This window comes from Leptosomus discolor, chromosome 9, assembly GCF_034619465.1.
Source record: "Leptosomus discolor isolate bLepDis1 chromosome 9, bLepDis1.hap2, whole genome shotgun sequence".
Lineage (NCBI taxonomy): Eukaryota > Metazoa > Chordata > Aves > Leptosomiformes > Leptosomidae > Leptosomus > Leptosomus discolor.
Window position 1 is genome coordinate 44,823,153 of NC_141399.1, and position 19,284 is coordinate 44,842,436.

The following is a 19,284-nucleotide window of genomic DNA, read 5'->3' on the forward strand; positions in this document are numbered from 1 at the left end:
TGTAGCCAGAGGAAAGTGATGTGCATTGCTGATGGTAGGCAGGACGGAAACAGAGTGAGAGATATTGTAGAGAATGTCAGAAATTGGTTATCACCTGGAAGAGACAAGTCAAGGATGGCATCCAAGACAGCTGATTGCCTGAAAACATGCTGGTGTTGATGATAGCAAAGAGAACAGGAGGAAAAGGAGGACTTAGTTAAAATCAGGACATTGGCTTCTGGCACTGTTGCATCTAAGGTGACAGCGAGACATTTGTAAGGACATTTGAACAAGTCTGGTAGGACACGCAGCTGATGGCAGAGGGCGAGAAAAGGAAACCAACTCACTGTATTGAGACAGTGAATGAATAAATAGAAAAATAGAAGAGAGGAATTGTGAAAACCAAAGGAGGGAGAAGTACTGAGGCCTTGCCTGTCTACCAGATCCGAGTCCCTGAGGTTTGGATAGAAGATTTTAACAAAAGTATTTTCAGGAATCACAGCACAGTAGTTGGACTGGAGGTTGTCTACAACACAAGTGGAAAGAAGAACCTACAATAACAGTTGGAGAAGCCTGGGGATGAAATCAGAAATTATGGCAAAGCATACATGTAGCTTAGTCCAAACTTTTGGGTTCTTCTGCAACAAAAAAATAACTGGCTGTACTTATTCTAAGAGGAAGAATCCTGCAGAGAAATCTCTGGGTGTAGGTAACAGAGAGAAAGCCATGAAGCACGGCTTCACAGATTGTTTTAAACTGGATGATGAAGAACTCGCTCTAGAACTAAGCAACATTTCGCTCCCACCTGAATTATCTAATCTCCTTTTCTGAGCTCACACGAACCAGAGAACTGATCCACGTTCCTGTATATGAAATTAGTGGTATTTGCTACTGTGTACTGTCTTGCTTGGCCAAGCTTAAACGTATTACAAGAATCAGTGATTACGACCACTGTTAAATGGCCAACACTTCTTAAGAACTACTATAGTGCAATAATCCCTCCTTCTCTTGGATGGGAAGAGGTCTTTATATAACTAACTATATAATGGTCCCAGTATAACCTCCACCAGGCTGATTATCCATGGTTAGTACACTAAGACAACATTTAGAACTGGTCAAATCTTGGCACTGTCAGTTTGAAGGAAATGTCAACATCTCATAGCCTGGTTCAATTTTAATTGGTATGGCAGGCCAAGGATATCGAAATGACATCACTATGTCCTACAGTGCTTGTCAAGCCAGGTAGAGGGAAGCCACATAGAAACAGAGAGAAGCTTGAACCAACAGCTTAACAGAATTTTGTCTGGGGCAAATATGTTTGTGTAAAACATTTCTGCAAAAAAAATTCATTTTGTTGAGTCGACACTTCCAATGAAATTGTGTTTCATCAAGAAATCCCTAAACTGTTCCAATTAGAGTGTTTAACCAGCCAAAGCAGAATTCAGCAAACATTATTAAAAAATACAAGTTGTAATTATCACAATTTCATAGCAAAGAAATGTCAACCAATCTTCAACTAATTATCACAAGAGAGGCACTTTGTACACCCAGTATTAAGTTGAGGGGATTAGTTCCAGACAAAAGTTAATCTAAGATCTCTTGCCAATGCGACATTAGTTTATGCTAGATAACAATTAGATTAAATCATCCAAAGTTCTGACCTCAGGTTACGCTGTTCAGTGCATGGATGTTGGAGATCTGTCTATCTCTTCTAGCTTGTTTGATCTGCAGTAGTTCTATCAAAAACTCTTTGATTGCCCATAGATAATGTACACTACATTTACTATCATCATTTTAACTTCAGAGGAAACCTGTGGAATCTCATGTATCTCTGGGTACACTAGCCTTTAATGCAGACAGAGACTGCATTTTTGAGCAAAATCTCTCTATTTTACTCAATCCCTCCTACTTACTGTGCTTTGCTTCACCTTGCAGCATAGTCTTGGAGTACATAAACAGGTTTTCTTTTGAGTGAGGCTAGGTTAGGAGATGGGCACCACAGCACACCTGATGCACTCCAGTGGTCCTTCACTTTATAGGACCAGACTCGATTTACGTAAAGTGTCCACCGTGTCCTCAAAACCAACTGCCTCATTCTACAGATACACTCCTTTCCAGTCATACCAGTTGCCAGAAATTGCCTCCATGTGGGTTTTTTCTGAGACAGGAAAGAGGTTCTATAAGGCCATAAATAGTTTTCTAAATTGATCATAACATCCTATTTTAATGGGCTTTAAAAAACACATGATGCATAAGAAATACTTACATTATTTGACATGATCACATATCACAGGAAAAAATTAAATATTATTAGTAACATCAAGTTCTCCCAATTTACAGCAATTCTAAGCTGTAAAAGCCACCTGGGACACAGTCTCTGCTGAGTAATTTGCGGAGCCTTGGAAACAATTTCTAATTATTTTTTTTCTCCTTGAAATTCTGTTTTTGGTAGAGGACGTGAGGACAGGACTTGGACAGAATGAAAAAATGAAAGATGAGTATCAGCTGAAGAGCTCCAGCACATGTTGAGCAAAGTTTAAAACAAACCCTAACACTGTTATAAATTCCAAGATAAGTGAACAGGCATCAGGAGAAGGTATACATGCAACAAGGACTGTGTCTGCTAGTTCGTCTTTGTGAGTGTTTGAAAGTAGATGACAGCATATAAAAACAAAAAAGCCAACACCATCATAAACAAATGCAAAATGAGCTGTAGAGATGAAATGGTGCAGGCTGCCTACTATGTAGTGCTTCTTGAAACTGCTAATAGGGAAAATGCCCTCCTGGTTACTGCTGACTTATCTGCAGTGCATTTCTCAGCAAGACAGCCATTGATACAGAAAGGGATTCTACCCACCAGCTGCTGTTCTGAAAGAGGACTGTATGTAAGACTTGTTTGCAGAGAAGTTCAGGTTCAATAAGTGTAAGTTTCTGTTCAGACTGTCTCCCTTCCCCAAAAGGGTGCATGCACCAGGGTACCGCCACTGTCACAGCAGACTTCCTTTTAAAATTGCCTTGTTGTACTAGTTTGGTAGCTGGTCTCTCAGCAGGTCAGAGGAACAGGAGTAGGGACACAGAGGTTTAGGAGCCCCACTCATTCACTTAGAGACTCCAGCTGTAGGTAGGGGCTCTCATATTCTCTGTGATGCTACTTGGCATTTTCTTTGCACAGCATTATGTTAGATTTCATATGAAAGTCAGTATAAGTTCTAACAATGCAGTTTAGGGGAACTGAATAACCATATCCAAAATCCCTAGGTTTATAACTGGTCAAAATCAGTTTGGTGGGCTTCCTCCACTATTACATTTACTCTTAAGCTGTCATATGACATGTAAGCTTAACTACGTATCTTCCTGTGCACTGAAGTAGTAAGGGTCACAAACCCAGTTTAATCTTTCATTTGACCTCTGAGAAAACCTCCAGAAAAGGTTCTAGCTGGGACCTTTCAGTAAAAGTAACACTTCTCCACTAAGAACTGGACTTCTGCACCAGTCGTTGGACTGTTACCCATGAATCTTTACACGGTAAAGAGGGGAGAATGGCTGTAATGCGGCCCAGGAGTTTTGCCATTGAATTACACAGAGCCAGGCTTTTCATGGTACCATTTTCAAGTAACCTTTTCAAAGCTAATGCAAGCCATTGGGACAACTAATAGAAACGAAATTTTACTCTTGTAGGAGATGTGCTAGAACTACTTCCTAAGTGCCTGCTAGACAAACACTGTACCACCCTTCCTTCTAAAAAGAATCCCAACCTATTCCACAAAGAGCTGACTAACTTCATAGCGACTACTCTCCCACCAAGCTCCATCTTAAAGATAAGGAGGTTATACTTGTTTTTGTTTGTTAATATCTCGCATGTGCACTAACAGTCTACAGCAAAAACAAGAACACAGGTACATGGGGGTTCTACATGCCTACATCCTATTTCTAGAAATATCTTTCAGTAACCAGGCAGCAGGTCTTAGGCACTTTTGACATTTTTATTGCCTAAATAAATCTGGTCAGAAACAAGTTCATCACAGCTTGATCTGATCAGAAGTGCAGCCAGGGAGAAGGACATTTAAGGACACCGCCTATATTATTTTTATTGAGCTGTCAGCTTATTGTAATTTTTCTTGTGCTTTTTAGCTATTTCTTTCTTTTAAAAAGAAAACTTAGCTTTATTCTGATCTGGTTAATTGTGCAAAATTGACAGCTGAAACATTTTTTTAAACAAAATATGGATTCAGGGCATTGGCAAAGTCTCATCTCCCACTTGCCTGTTCCGGACTTAGAGGTTTTGCAGCAATGGAGGAGAAGCTAGGCAGGAAGCCAAGGAATTAGCCTCAGGCTGTACAGCCTCCTCCAAGAAACAAGCTGTGCTGTAGGATACATAATCACACCATCCCCTTTCCCAGTTCAGCCAGTCACCTTCTTATCCTCTGGCATGGCAGGACTCCAGTAGCTGCCTGCAGATGTCCAAGAAGGTGTCAGCAGGGCTCAGTATGGCTTGATGGAAGTAGTGTTGTAAAAGGGAAAGATTACCACTTCTAGCAAAAAGTTTACTCCACAGACAGGTCTTAGTAGGATGGAACACGTGTTTGAAGGACTGAAAATGCCTACCGATACAGGTCACATAAGAAACCAGCTAAAAGCCAAATGAGTTCTCAGGTCAGCAATGAAAACAGCCTAAAATCTTTGTGACATCTTAACAAAAGAGATGCCAAGAGCTCAAACTGCAAGGTCAACAGTGTTGTGGCCAGTTCAAACAATCAAGTTCAACCCCGGGAATGTAAAGAGACAGAAGAATGATGCTCATTGCTATCTAAACGTCAAAGCATTTACAGGATATTGTGTTCCAGAACCAAACTAGGTTTGTCCCTTACTGTATCTAATCAGAAAAGGTGTTGAGCAATTGGCTTTAGCCGATATCCTTGCAAAGTTCTTCCGCTCATCTGTTTAGACATGTTTTCGCCCTGCCACATGGTGATTTGAAATAATTTTTATACTTCCAGAGCAAACACATCATCAGTTATCAATTAAGAATTCATGCTCAAGTCTGTCTCCAATTAGGGAAACATTTAATGTTTCGATGCCGACGATCATTTCTAAATAGCAACATTTTCCTAAGTTCAGTCCTAGAAAGTGACGCCTTAAATTTACCCATGCTGTGCCACTGAAATAAACAGGAAAAAAAAAATCATAATTGCTAGTGTTTAAATAAGACTTAATTTCTTCTGGTTTCCCTGAGAGGATGACTTTTCAATATGATTTCAGCAAGAATAACTGCTTTATTAAACATGACAACTAGTTTTATTCCCCTTCTCCTTAAGCCCTTCCAACTAATTCTTCAAGTACCTACAATGCAGCTCTTTCCTCCTTTCATCTCCCCTAAGCAAAATCTGTAAGATTCATTTTGATACATGCTAAAATACTTTAGAGACCTTAAGAGAAAATATTAAGTAGATGGTGTCTGGACAAAAACTAACATTGTAGTAATTGAAGGCAGAAATAAGTCAGCAGCTCTGCATCACCTAAGATAGGAAATAACCAGCTGCATTAAGATAAAGTTACAACCTTTTCATACAGTCAAAAGAGACTGAAGATTTTTACAGAAAACTTGCTTAAAAGTTTGGTTGCTTCAAACGCAGACTTCAGAGAGAGAGGCTTCAGCTAAACAGAAGACTTTCTCAAAGGGCACTGCTTAGATTCATTCGGAGTTATTGTTCCTTCACAAACAAATACCAAAGTCAAAAACACTTTCACAAACAAATAGGAGCTATTAAAGCAAGGACTAGGCAAAATCTGTACTGGAAGTCCACACTACTTTGATTTTCCTTTTTAATTGTTGTAATCTACTTAAAAGCCATCTGACTTTTTTGAACTAGGGCTCAGATCACATAAAGAAATGAGATTCCATTGAAGACTCACTACAAAGCTAGCAATTTGTAAACCTTTAGAACAGCTTTTGAAATCTTGGCCAGGGACATTTGAAATGCAGCTGGTCTTCATCTGTTCTCTCGTTTCATGAGGTCATTAGATTGAGAATTACACACATTAACTTGGGGTTTATTTATTTATTTATTTATAAAAAGATTGATAAGAGACATAAGGACTAGTTGCATTAGTGAAAACAAACTCACCCGCGCACCCTTCTCTGGAAAACATTTGCATCCAGCGCTGCAATCGCGGCCCCCACATGGCCCACTGTAAGACTTTTTTCCACCCTATAAAAAAAGAAGAAAGAAAGAAGAAAATTAATTTTCGTAACTATTTGTCAGCTGAAGATCTTCTTTAATTAACAAGCTTTGTTTCAGCACTTTTCACCTATGTTACATTTGTTGGGTGACTTTACTGGAAAATAAGTGGCAAAATATAGTTACAGTTTAACTACATAATTGGCTCACTTTTGGAATCACCAAATAGAGAAAATTGGATTAGAACTCCTTCGAGGACAAGTTGATGCTATTTTGCAAGGTGATGAGTGCTTTCTGGAGCTACCAAAACCCATAGCACCAGATGATGTTTTGAGATTCTCAGTACACTGTTAGCCTAGGATCACAACCAACAATTAGAACTTGTGCCTCAGCCATCCTGCATACCCAAGTATCTCTATATCAGTAAGAACTACCATGACAAATTCAACTTTGTGATCCTTGCACATTTCTAAGAGCAAGAAGCTGCACTCCTCGAGCCACAAGAACAGAGAAACTCCTGGATGAGAGCAGGTGGTATTTTTAACTAATAGATGTGTAATGAAGACAGTAGGAAACCACTGTGTATTTGGATTTAATCTGAAAATATTCTAAGTTTGCTGCACTAGCATTAGTTATTTCAAGGATAATTATAATATTTATGTAAATCTGAAGTCCCTACACCACGAACTTAATTCCCAGCTAATACAGATTGTGACAGCACATGAAAGTCAACTGCCTGAGTTTAGTTTAGAGAATTTGACCTGCTCCCTCCCACACCCAACAGGCTTGAAAAACTGTGCTGCCAAAAGCCCTGCAACACTACTGACAACACCACAACCGTTCCCAAATAAGTTCCAATCAGCTTTGTAATTTAGCCACTCACTAAGAACACCACTCTCTAAGGAAACTGCCTTTCGCTGTCAAGCGTGCTCAGGTACAGTCCTCAGGTTCTGGAACTCTGAATGGAAGAAACTTCTAAGCTCCTCTTATCAAGGTGACCACACTAAGTGCTGAAACAAGTTCAGACTGGAACGGAACATTTCCTTATCAAAAACATTCACAGAAAATATTTTTAAAGCCTTTAAAATTTCCTGACATCTGTCAGTGAGGAACGTGAAAAATGAAAGGCAATTCATGCAAATTTCTCATGTACCTTTGAACTTTTGTGCATCAGCTTTCTCAAAGAAAGTAACTAGTCTGACATCACTTGATAAGTTTTCTGCTAAAGGTAAATAAAACACCCGCTATACAGCCTGAGGATCACACTGTTTTGCTAAACTAAACACCTCTGGTTTTAAGGCAGTGTAGAATGAACAGATCCCAACAAAAAGCCTTAAATCCAACCTTCCATACTTCCCTAGGCTGAAGGGAGCATTATCTCTTGCTGCAAAATAGCCATAACAACCTTCAAGCAATTCTAAGAGGCATCAAGTATAAAAAAACCAAGCAAACAGTACTTTTGCAGACTCTTCGGCAGTTTTGTTCAGATATGAGGCTTTTCGACTACTCATTAACATCCTATGGTAGGATCTAACACAGTATTTGAGCAGAACAAAGAGAGATACATCACAAGAGAGGCACCGTAACAGGAAACACAATGCAGGCAATTCTGACCCTAGGCAGCAGGAAATAAAAGTAAGCTTAACGTAGTAAAGGTAAAAACAAAAAAAAACCACCCAAAGAGCAGCAGAAAAATTGTATCTCGGGGTTATATAATAGACTGTAAGGGCATCTCCAAACTATCTGCTCAGACAAGAATGATCAGCATGAACTTGAGTCTGCAAAGTACATAGGCAAGGGCTCAGTACATAAAAACTGGTTCCTGTCTTAACAGACACACTGCTGAGAGGTCATTTCTAACCACAAGTATTATTAAGACTTCAGGATCTGGTTCTAAGAAGATTTAAGAGTAAAGTGCACCAAGACACACCTTTTGTCATGGTTATATGCATATTTGGCAGTGGAAGTTTGGACTCATTGTAGCCAATGTACAGCTCTATTCCTGACGCTTAGCCTTGTATTTACACCCTTAGCAAACAGCTTTATGCTTCCAGGGAATCAGATTATGCCTTCCCAGACATTTATTCAACCTTAAATTCTTCATAGTTTTCAACTTCCAATTTGTTTTTTCCCCCAGATTACTCTTTGATCCAATAGTCATTTGCATGAGCCTTTGGGTCCTGTGGTTCTTGCCTCCTAAGAGTGAGTAACGGCAAAGAAACTTTATTTCACTGCAGCCATGGATTCCTCCAAGGTCACTGCCTTGCAACAGCTGCTGTCTCAGAGCACTGAAGCTCACCTTGTTAGAAATCCCCCACCTCTGGGGCCAACCAGGTCCTTCCCAGTGGCAGAGGACTAGACAAAAAGCAATGATTCTTTCCATCCCCACGCTCATGCTGCTCCCCACAGTGCTGCGGTTAGCAAATATGGTTCTACTCAAAATCCCGCTGAAGTCAAAGAAATCTTTCCACTGATTTTAGTGGGAGCTGGATCAAACTCTCACTGAGGTTTATTAAAAAATTTAAAATATGTCCCTATTTTGTGTAAAAATGTGTTCACAATGTATTTCTAGATTCCTTTTCACAGCACGAGGAGTCATTTTGCTCACTTGTGAATGAAAGCATTTGGAAAGGAAGCAAACCAAAGCCAGCTGGCTCCAAACCAGGTGTTACATGTCTTAAGTATTTTATTTAGGGGAAGTAGCTGACATCAGACACTCCAAGGCTACTTAAATAGCAAACAGCCATGTGCATAATATTTATGAATACAAGCCTGAAGTCTGCATGTAAGATTCTAGACCACAGTGTTCTCTTCTGAAAAGGTTTACTACATTTTTCCATTCCAATGTACGAATGTGTAGGTCATTCGAACATTTATAGATTGTAATCCAAGCATAGGCCCTTCATACTTGTTCTGTGTACGTGTTCAGGGAAGCGGTCTTTCCAACCGCTCTGAGATATATTTCAGATTGACAAATACGGCTCCTCAAAACCAATAAGAACTAAAAGAAATAAGGGTAGTTACAGTGGTAAGTGCCACCATTATAACAGAAATGAATTAAACTATTTTAATTTCATTGGCTAGAAGTAGACCAAGGTTTTCAAAACAGAAAACATAAAGTAGTAGCACTGTTAAAAACCTACATTCTCTGAGACTTAAATAGCTGTAATATAAACTGAGTAACATACTGATTTTAACTGAGTTATGTCAGGCTTACATAAGAATCACTAGCATATCAAAGAGGAGAAACCACTTTATTTAAGAAGTATGAGTGAGAAACTATTTTTAAAAGACATTCAAAAACAAGAGTCAGTGTAAGAACAATTTTCCTTTCCTGCTTCTGGTGCGCCTCCATCAAGCATTTATGCAGCTGATTTATTCAGATGGAGTGCCATTCGAATCTTTCCATTGACTTCAGCTTGTTCTGGAGCGTAGCCAGAGAGAGTAAAGAAACCCAACAGCTGTGAGGCCATAAGAGGTGTCCCAGACTCACGTTCATTCCAGCTTCTCTAGAGCAACACACAGGACACCGGAATAGCTGCAAATGATCTTGATGGCCTTGCCTGCAAATCCAAACAAAATTGTACCTGCGGCACAGGCAGAAGTAAACCAACTAACACAGGACTCCAGTGGGAGATTTCCAGAAAGCACAGCTCAGATGCATGAGCTGGGGCCCAATTTTGCCTCAAAAGTTCTGCTCTGTATCAAAGGGTTGACTGCAGAAGACTTGAAATCTGTTGGCTGAAGACAATGATTTCAGTCTGCTGGGAAGGTGAACCCACAAGCCGGCAGAAGAACATGATGAGGGCACATTTTGGGAAAGGACAGCAGAAAGGTTAAAAGCATCATCTTTAACATGAGGAAGTTAAAGTAGCAGTGGCAGTAATGGGAAAATAAATCTGAAACTTTCAGAAAAGAATGGATTCTAAGGAACGTCAGCATGCAAAATTGGAGGATGTAAAGTACACTGAAAAAGGAGCATGCCTGTGACAAAAGAGGAAAAAAAGATGACGATGAAAAAAAGTTGATGATAATAAAATAGAAAGTGAAAGAATCTCAGACTTGCATAAAGAGCTATGGCAGGAATGAAATTTTTTTCCCCAAGACTTATTTCTACTAAATTCCCAACTCCAGATAAGGACTGCTCCAGTCCAGAGCAAAATCCTAACACGAAACTTCATAATCAAAAGCTGGAAATGGAGCATAATGAAAACTTCTGGAATCTTCAAATAAACACCTTTCATATAGTTCAGTATCCCATTATCTGCTGATGACTAATGAGGAAATTGTATTTACAGTACAAGACATTCAGACCCTTGTAAAATTTCATAGCGAAAAAAACTAGTGAAATATAGTATCTCTGTTTACTTGATGAGCTACTGTGTTAACCTTACTCTTTCTAGCCTTCATGGCTCTTAGAAATTAAATTAATTATAACATTTTCTTTGTTTATTTTTTTTTAGTTGTTTTATTACAGAATTTAGGGCCCAATTCTGACAACCCTTATCCACACATTCAACTCCTCCCTCTGAAATCAGCAGATTCTACTTTGCTATGCATGTGCTAATATGTAGTTGCCTTACTGACATGAAAGAACTTATTCAAATCCAAAAATCCTTGAAAAAAAAAAGATAAATCAGGAACCACAGCAACCTCTGCATTCAGAAATGGCAGTGTGACCCATCAAAGACAGCCTAACATGATGCAGCAAATGGATTCAGTAATTCTTCCTAACACGAGGTGTCACAGAGCAGAAATAAACCGACAGTCTTGCCAGTTAGACTGTATGAAAACAGTTGCTGGGATTTGTTTGGCAGTGAAATATTGAACAGGTGAGAAGAAAATTAATCACATCAGCAAAACAACAGATAAAATTAAAATACAAACACGTTTTTCCCATGCAGAATATCAAGTGCCTGAACTAATTTCACTTTTTTTCTTAGTGAAGGTCCCTGTCTCCTCAGTTTTAATAATATTAAGAGCTAGGTCAAGCCTAGGAACTAATAATAGGATTTTTAATTTTTTTTTCCAAACTGGAGGGTGGGTACTCAATGTGAAGCAGCAGATAAAGTCCTGAGTAACTACCAGATAGAAGGATGATACAAGCTTCTGAGCAAACTGCCTCACCTGACATGTCCTAAGAACTCATCTTTTCCAGGCCACATCATCATACTGCCTCACAGCCGTACGCCCATCCAAGAGAAAAAGTGGCTGTTGCAGAGATAGTAATGGCATGGTATGAGCACGAGTAGAATTTTAGCTGGAATACGGCGCACAGTTTTTGTCACTTACTTTCAAGAAAGATGAACTCTGCATGGGCAGAGAGCTTGAAAAACCCTCTGATTATAAAAGTGCAATTTAAGAGCCTTCCTGCTACTGAGCATGATTTATTTGGGCCAGCAAAATGAAGACCTGGAGATGATACAGTGGCCATCTATACCTTCAGCAGAAAGGTAAATGCCAGCGAAGTGAATGAACTTCACTTCAATGTTCTGGATACCACCCTGCTGCTTAGCAGCATTTTACACCTCTGACTGTCAGTAACTGAGAAGGCATGTCAACAGGAAGATCGCTGTGGTAAGAGAATATAAACCAGCACTACGGGTGACTGTCAGGGACAGAACACTGGGTTGTCTTATACCAACCAGTTAGAGGAAAGGACAATGCTGGCACAAGAGCAAGTATGTATAAGCTTCCATAAATACATGCAGCAGAAATTAAGTTTTCAAGCAGAGGGCAACATCCTTCCATTATAAAGGCAAGAGACTTAATTTTGATGAACTGGTCATCCCTTTCAATGGAGATTGACATGACACAGTGGCCAGTCACAGTGTGAGACAGGACTCGGCAACTGCCACTTTTCCTTTGTTGCTAAAGCATTTCACGCCAAACCATCACCTTCCCATCCAGTCTGGTTCCAGCCATTGGCACCAAAAGTGTCTAGAAGGCAAAGTGTGTGTGTGTGGGGAATCGATCTCACAAAATAAAAATTGGTGGAAACTGCCCTCAAGGTCTCCACTTCCTACACCTACAAGTTTCTCTTATTATTTGCTGCAGTAAAATCATGACAAGCCCGGATAAGCATTTTTCATTGACTAACAGGATCAGAGTGTAAAAAACACACATTCAAAAGTAAGAATCTGTAGAATTTAAACACTAAGTCATAAACCAGATTGTAAAGCCAGACTCTAAGCCCTTCTCTCATCCTGAGTACCACCTTATTCTCCTTACAGTCCCATAGAAATGACTGGCCTCCAACACTACAGCAGTAGGGATGTCACATACTAGTTATTTGATGTTAACAGATTTTAATCTGGCCCTGAACAGCTCTGTCTTCTGATATTTTTCAGTTTTATTGATAGGATTACACAAAGCTGTAGATACTTTTTTTCTGAATAGTCTATCAATCAATGAACATTTAGTTAAAACCAGTTTATTTACAGCTTACATGAGTAAGGACACAACACAAAGCCACAAGCTTATCTTTTACTGCACAAAAGGTCTTTCAAATGGAGCTATTAAATGTGAATTTGTAGCTAAGATACTAATTCATTTTAGGGTTCACCGACTTCTTCGGTTAACCAATGTCCCCAAATATTTTCATTCATTTCATTGAGCTGGCAAACATCTTAACTGGCAGATGAGACTAAATGATAGTTACTAATAGAAACCAACCCTCCTCCAATTCAAATGACACATGAGGTTACAAAACTTGGGAGGAAATCCTGGCCTAGAGAAACTAGTGGCAAATTCCAACTGAAGCAGATTTCGTCCCATACTCACTCCCTGCTTTCATTCCTCCCAGTGAGAGATGAGTGCTGTTGCATTGAAAAATAGATTTAAAACAAAACAAAATAAATGTTAAAGGTCAATTCTTCCACTCTATACACACGGGAAAAATGAACTGGTGTCTTTCAAATGATAGAAGGGTTGCCTGACTCTCATGTTTTGAGGAAACATGCATTCTTATCCATTGGACGGAATTTGGAGGTAAAGCCTGTAGACTTATTCATTGAAGTAATTTTCACTCATACTAAAAATGTCATCGATTTCTGTGAAGGGAAACATTCTCCAAGTAAAGGATTTCCAGAGTACAAATTTGCCTATGACAGCTGTCAGGTATATTATTTACTGTATTTGGGGCACACGAATGATCACAGACGTCATCACATGGTAGTAGGTTAGGAAATTCATAAGCAGAGAACAGGTGATTACTTTGTCTGAAAACATGAGTAATAAAATTCCAAATAGCTCCATGTGGTTTAGACAATCAAAAGCTTTATCTTTGCAGCTACACAGCAGGAATGTTCCTTTTGTCATGTGTGCCAAGGTCTCTGTTACCAGCTGGAAAGTCATTGGCACCAGCCTCATCTATGCTTCACCCTGGTCTCCCCAGCCTGCAAGGCCTGGCAGCACTTGGATTTTAAGTACCGTACACTTGCTCCAGCAACGACTTGACTGGCCAGTGCACTGCACCAGCCACTTTGTATTTGAGTGATAAGCATCAACTAAGTTTAAAATACTCAGTATACAACAAGTATTATAAACCACCCTAATTTCTTTGAAGACATTATCCACTCTGAGAAAGCTTCCTGATCTTTAGGATCCTATCAGAGGTCCTGTTCTTCTAAAGCAACAACACCACAGCCAGATCCTATTAGACCATTTATAATCTTTAATACACAACAATACAAATTTGTGTAAGAGCTTTTGTTATTTTTGTTTCTTCTGCTTGTTGAAATTCACAATCTATTTCTTAAAGGATTAAATTTAGCCAGGCACAATGAACGTGTATGTGGCTACAGGCACTACTCGTGTGCAGCCATGAAACTGAACTGCTGGCAGGCATGTGCTCCTGGTTAGAGGCTGTGCTCTGGATGGGGGTGCTGAAGTGCCCAGGGAAAGAGGTTTTCATTCCCTGCACCCTGTCGAGTGGAAGTCCTCTGCATTAACTTCACAATATGCCAGTGCACAGGCAGCAGGGGGATCCCGTGAGATGCTTTATCATGCAAATGCAGCGGTGCTAACAACAGGGAACAGCAGAAATATTGCACCCTGTTGTAGGGAAAAGTGCTTGCAGAGAACCACGGTGTCACCTCAGGGAAAAAGAAACACATGGTCAGTTGACTGTTTTAATTTTAAAAGAAACTGCCATCGGTGGGGTGTTTATGCATTCAAAATAGGTCCGTTTGTATGGAAAGAGACAATATGAAACTTAACGTAAAAGTGACTTTTAAGACCACATTCGCATATTGTTGCAGCACATAACACTAAAAACCACTAAGGATATTGGCAAAGAATCTTCTTTCTTTACACTACTTTCTATCAAAGCTGGGAATATGCCAAAGGAAGAAGAAAAACCATTGCCCTAGTTCTGCAGCCACTCTATAAGCTATTGAACCTAAAGTAGTGATTACAAAATCAGAGATAACTGTGTTATTTATACCATTTAGCACAACTGTTTACCAAGCCTGTACCCTCCCAACAGCTTTACAAGCCTCACACAACTCTCCACCACAATCCTCTGGCTAAATCCAACACCCATTGCTGATCAGTGCAGACATTTATTGTACTAAAGTTGCTGAACACATTCATATTTAGGATACTAAAACCCATGCTACCAGGTAGTTGGGTATTACAAAAAGTATCGACGATGTGGGTCTAGGAGGTGGGCCTTACGATCAATACATGTTGTGCAGTGTATGTATACGATACACAACACCGTGAATCAACCCAAACCTTTATAAACACCACAAATCAACTAAAAGTCCATCTTAAAAAAACCAAAATAACTCACAACAGACAATGTGCACTCTATCATCAAACAACCTGCTTTTAGACAGCTTCTCATTTTATCCTTAAATGTCCCTGATTTCACACAACCTTAAAGGTATGCATGTAGCTTGGAAACAAATTTTCATGAACAGCTGCATTCATTCACTGACTGAAAAGACAACACGATTCCAGCGTCCCTTCTACTTCTGACAGTACCTTGCAAAAAGCTGTGTAATAGATGAAACATGATTTTTTTTTTTCCAAAACCTCATTAGGTTTTTTTATCCAAACAGCTGAAGTTTCCAGTGCTGTAGCCAGTTTTCAAGTCCAATTATAGATATCACCCTCTCATATTAACACGGATTTTTTAGAGTCATCTTTAATACTGTCTCTTCTTTTCTAACTGGTTGCCAAAATGGGAGCAGGAACTTCAACAACTGTAAAGCACTTGCAATCAAGACAATGTTTCATTTTCAAAAAGAAATCCCAGACAACCATAATCCTGTACAAGACTCTTCTGCAAATTCACTACGAAACTAACCATTCCCCTGTCAAACATAATCTGGACTTTCTTTAAAGGGGGGGAAAGTCTTGCTTCACCATGTTTTGTAAAGGGATAGCTTTCTAACAACAACTGAGATTTTCAAGCCTGCTTTTCTATACTCAACATCTGCAGAGCTCTGTTGCATGAGAAGTCACTCATTAAAGACATTTTTTCTAAATAGCATAAAGTAAGATTTTGGTTTTGAATACAAAAGCTTTTCATTGAACCGCAACTAAAAATCAGGAAACTGGTAACTTGAGTAACTTCATCCATTTCAGCTAAAATGCTCATCCAGAGCATTTTACCAGAACTGAGGTAAATACAACAACTCCTTATATACAGTTTTATTACTTTTCTGCAGTTCTGCATCCATTCCAGATACAGCTGGGCCAGTGGACAAGCATCAGCCCTGAAAGTGACTCAGCTCCTTCATCTTGTAAACAGGTCTAAAACAAATACTAGAGACGGAAAATCTTCACCAAAAGTCAAGGGAATGCTCATAATACTTATGAGCAAAACATGACCCAGAAGGTAAACTGGAATGTGTCCATTGTGATTCATCCTCCTATTTTATAGACAACACAGACCACCAACTTCGAAATTATGGCTGCAATTTAGTATTTGCAATTCACTATTTGCATCTTATTTTCAAATGCATCATTCCCCAAAGTCATCTCTTAAAAAATGGTTTTTGAAATGAAAGTTCCAGAGCTGACAACCAAATGGTAAAACCCAAGGAAAACACTGGTAGAAACTGGCTGCGCTTTCAGCGATGCTCTTGGCAAAATGCTGACGGATTAAGAAGCAAAGGAGGGAGCTGCATCTGACCTTCCACTCCAAAGCTAACTACTAATCTCTCTCTGTATCTTTTGGATTTGAGTCAGCGAAGAAAAAAAAATATCTCTGATGTAACTGCTTACTCCGATGGAGTTACACTAGGGGTCAATATAGTCTTATGTGTTGGAGACAGCTGGTACAAGGATGCTTGATCTGCCTCCTGGGGAGGCGGCGAAGAGTGGGATGAGCACAAGGAAACAGCATAGCACAGCTATGAACATGAGCAGAGCCTCTTAACAGAAGCGGCTTTTGAGCCCTTTCTGCACAGACAATTTGGTCTGCAGGCTCAGCGGACTCGGCCAGCATCAGAACACTGTCTAAAACAGAGATGGAAGTTGTAAGCTGGGAGCTACAGCCAGCTAGCCATCGCTGCACTTGAATAGACAACATTTGCACTGATTCTACTCAGCTTCCTTTTCCTTTGCTATTCTGTTTGCATCCTCCAAGGTACTGTCAGAGAGTAGAACTTGTGTAACCATCCCTTCCTGAAGACACCACCAATCCTGTGCAAAAGAATACTGTTGGTTTCAATTATTTTAATGCTCTCTTTTCTCTCCTAAACAAAGTGAATCAAGTAGTGGCAAAAAAAAAAAAAATAGCAAAAAGTGCCCTAGTTCTGCTTTGTTTCAACTTTATGCACATAAAGCAGATATATCAGCAGTATTCTGGCTCTCTTTATTAACTATTACTTTAGTTTATTTCCCTAACGAAAACACAACCTTCCCAATAGCAAGGCTCCGTATTGCTATATATTGTTAAACATATCTTTAGTGACAAAACATTGAAAGACTCCATTCCACAATCCACTAAGATCTACGCTTAATTCTGCTGACCTCAATGAGACCAAAGAACCTAGCTGAACGCCTTGCTGAACCTACATCCAGAGGCACATGCTGGCTTTGCTCAGTGAAGGCCTCAGCAGCGGCCCTCAGGATATCCATAGAGCCCTCCTGCAGAAAAGAGTAAAAGCGTGCGCTACCTCTCCTCCTGCACACACGATGAGAGAGCCTCCTCGATTCGCCTCAGCTCCCATGATGGTTGCTCTCTGACCAAAGCAGTACAACTGCCTTCCCTTCCCTGTAAGGGATGACTCTGAACATCACACGGAAAGAAAAAAGCAAATTGCACTATTCCCTCTTCAGGAACAACGGGTTTGAGAAAGCTGAAAATATCTTTATTAGCATAACAGAAGCTGCGTTACTCCCAAACACAGGGAGCGAAGTGTGTGAAACTCACTCTATTATCTAACACTTTTATTTTAAATAAATATGCCATGTAGCTTTTAGCTGGAATGTGGCACACGTTTTTTTGTGATTAGCCCAAAGGATAAAATAAGCTGTTTGGAATATTCCAGATTCCTTCCTTGTCAGGATTAGGAAAAGGTTGCCCTCAGCACTGAATATCCACGTATGCACACTTCCATAGACACGGAAAACACCTAGACAGCTACTTTTCTTCGCAGCAAAGTGACAAACATAATCCTGATTCAGCTGTAGCCATTTTTATGCCACTAGTATTTCCAGAACACATCCACAGAAAGCCTTCTCTATCCTTCCCCATGACATGGTACATGCTAAAAATGCCTGGGACTACTTCAACAACCACAATATTTTGACAAATAATTCTTATTATACAAAAATCCACATTTTGGGGAGGGAACGCAAGCACTCCTGTTAATAACTGCAATAGGGATTTTCAAATCTGCACCAAATGCCTTGCACTCAAATTCCTTGTCACATTATCAATAGACACTGACTAAGAAGCTCTGATGTCCCATCCTTAATTACCAGAGGACTACAGTTTTGAAAATGAAAAGGAGTGATTAAGAACTGGTTTACTTCAAAAAAGTGTTCCTGCAGCAAGACACCATTGCTGCTGGGAGTGTGTCATAAATAATGGAATTTATACACGGATGGGCTGGGCATTTCCATGTTATACATAGACAATTAGCTCCGCCTGTATCCCAAATTAATGGTCACGGCTGTGGCATTTATCTGCTTGGTTTACTAATATACCTACCCCAGATTAAATTTCTGAAATAGGGTGGCACATGTCGGCTGCAGACAGGGTGGAACCAACTAAGAACCACTCCCACGTGCAGAAATGGTTTAGTTAGCAAGTACTATGGCCCACGGGCATGAAGTTTACCCAGCTTTTCCAGTTCACTTACAATATCTAAATCAAGGTCACTCATTCTTCCTTTTGGGATGGGACAGGTAATTCAGCCAACTCATTTTCTCTCACTTAACCTTCCACCCTATTTTTTAAATAGAAGATCTACATCACAAGCTACAAACAGACCAAAATGCCCAAACAGCTGAAAGTCTATGTAATTATAGTCTATCTAAATAAAAACATGTCCTGGAACTGTCAGAAGTCTACTTGTTACAGCACCGACATGATTAACTCTTTAACCTCTGTCTCTGTAGCTTCCTTTCTTTCCCCATTTAGTCACTTAATCCCTGTTCATGTTGTACTCTGTGATCCTGCAAATATGAGCTGGCTTGTACCTGGATATCGCCACACTAATATCCCTGGAGGTTTTGTCACCAATTGAAGCTAGAACAGACCAAACCCATGTCAAACAGCACAGTGAGGCATCCCACTGTGTTATGTTCAGCAAGTCTTCTAGTAAAGACTTACTGCATCCACTCTGGAAAGTACCAAGCACATTGCGTGTTCTTAGTTAATTAAATTGCAAAAGAAATTAGGGAAGCACTTTGTGCTCCACCCAGGAGATTCTTCAAAGAGTGGCATCATTGAGAAATTGTTCTCCTTTGGTGGAAAAAGATGTCTGCTACTCTTATGTTTGGTTTGGACACTGCAAAATGGGTCCTTGTCATTAACTAACCTTTGGGCACCATAGTAGTGAGCATAATTAAGAAAACTGTGAGGTTTTTAAGTAAACATCTTTGGAGCTGTTCCTCTATGCTATTTCTAGTATACTATTTCTATTTTCAGGGAACGGAC

At 39.7% G+C, this 19,284-nt stretch overlaps 1 protein-coding gene across 1 annotated transcript in view; it reads right to left on the reverse strand.

Annotated features, from left to right (window-relative positions):
• Positions 1–17,347, reverse strand: part of COL4A6 (collagen type IV alpha 6 chain) — a 96,720-nt gene extending 79,373 nt beyond the window's left edge. The window contains exons 1-2 of the mRNA XM_086470687.1: positions 17,294–17,347; positions 6,105–6,188 (exon numbers count right to left, since the gene is read on the reverse strand). Of these exons, the coding sequence (XP_086326813.1) occupies positions 6,105–6,188; positions 17,294–17,347 (138 nt within the window). The remainder of the gene's footprint in view (positions 1–6,104; positions 6,189–17,293) is intronic.
• Positions 17,348–19,284: the final 1,937 nt, after the last annotated feature.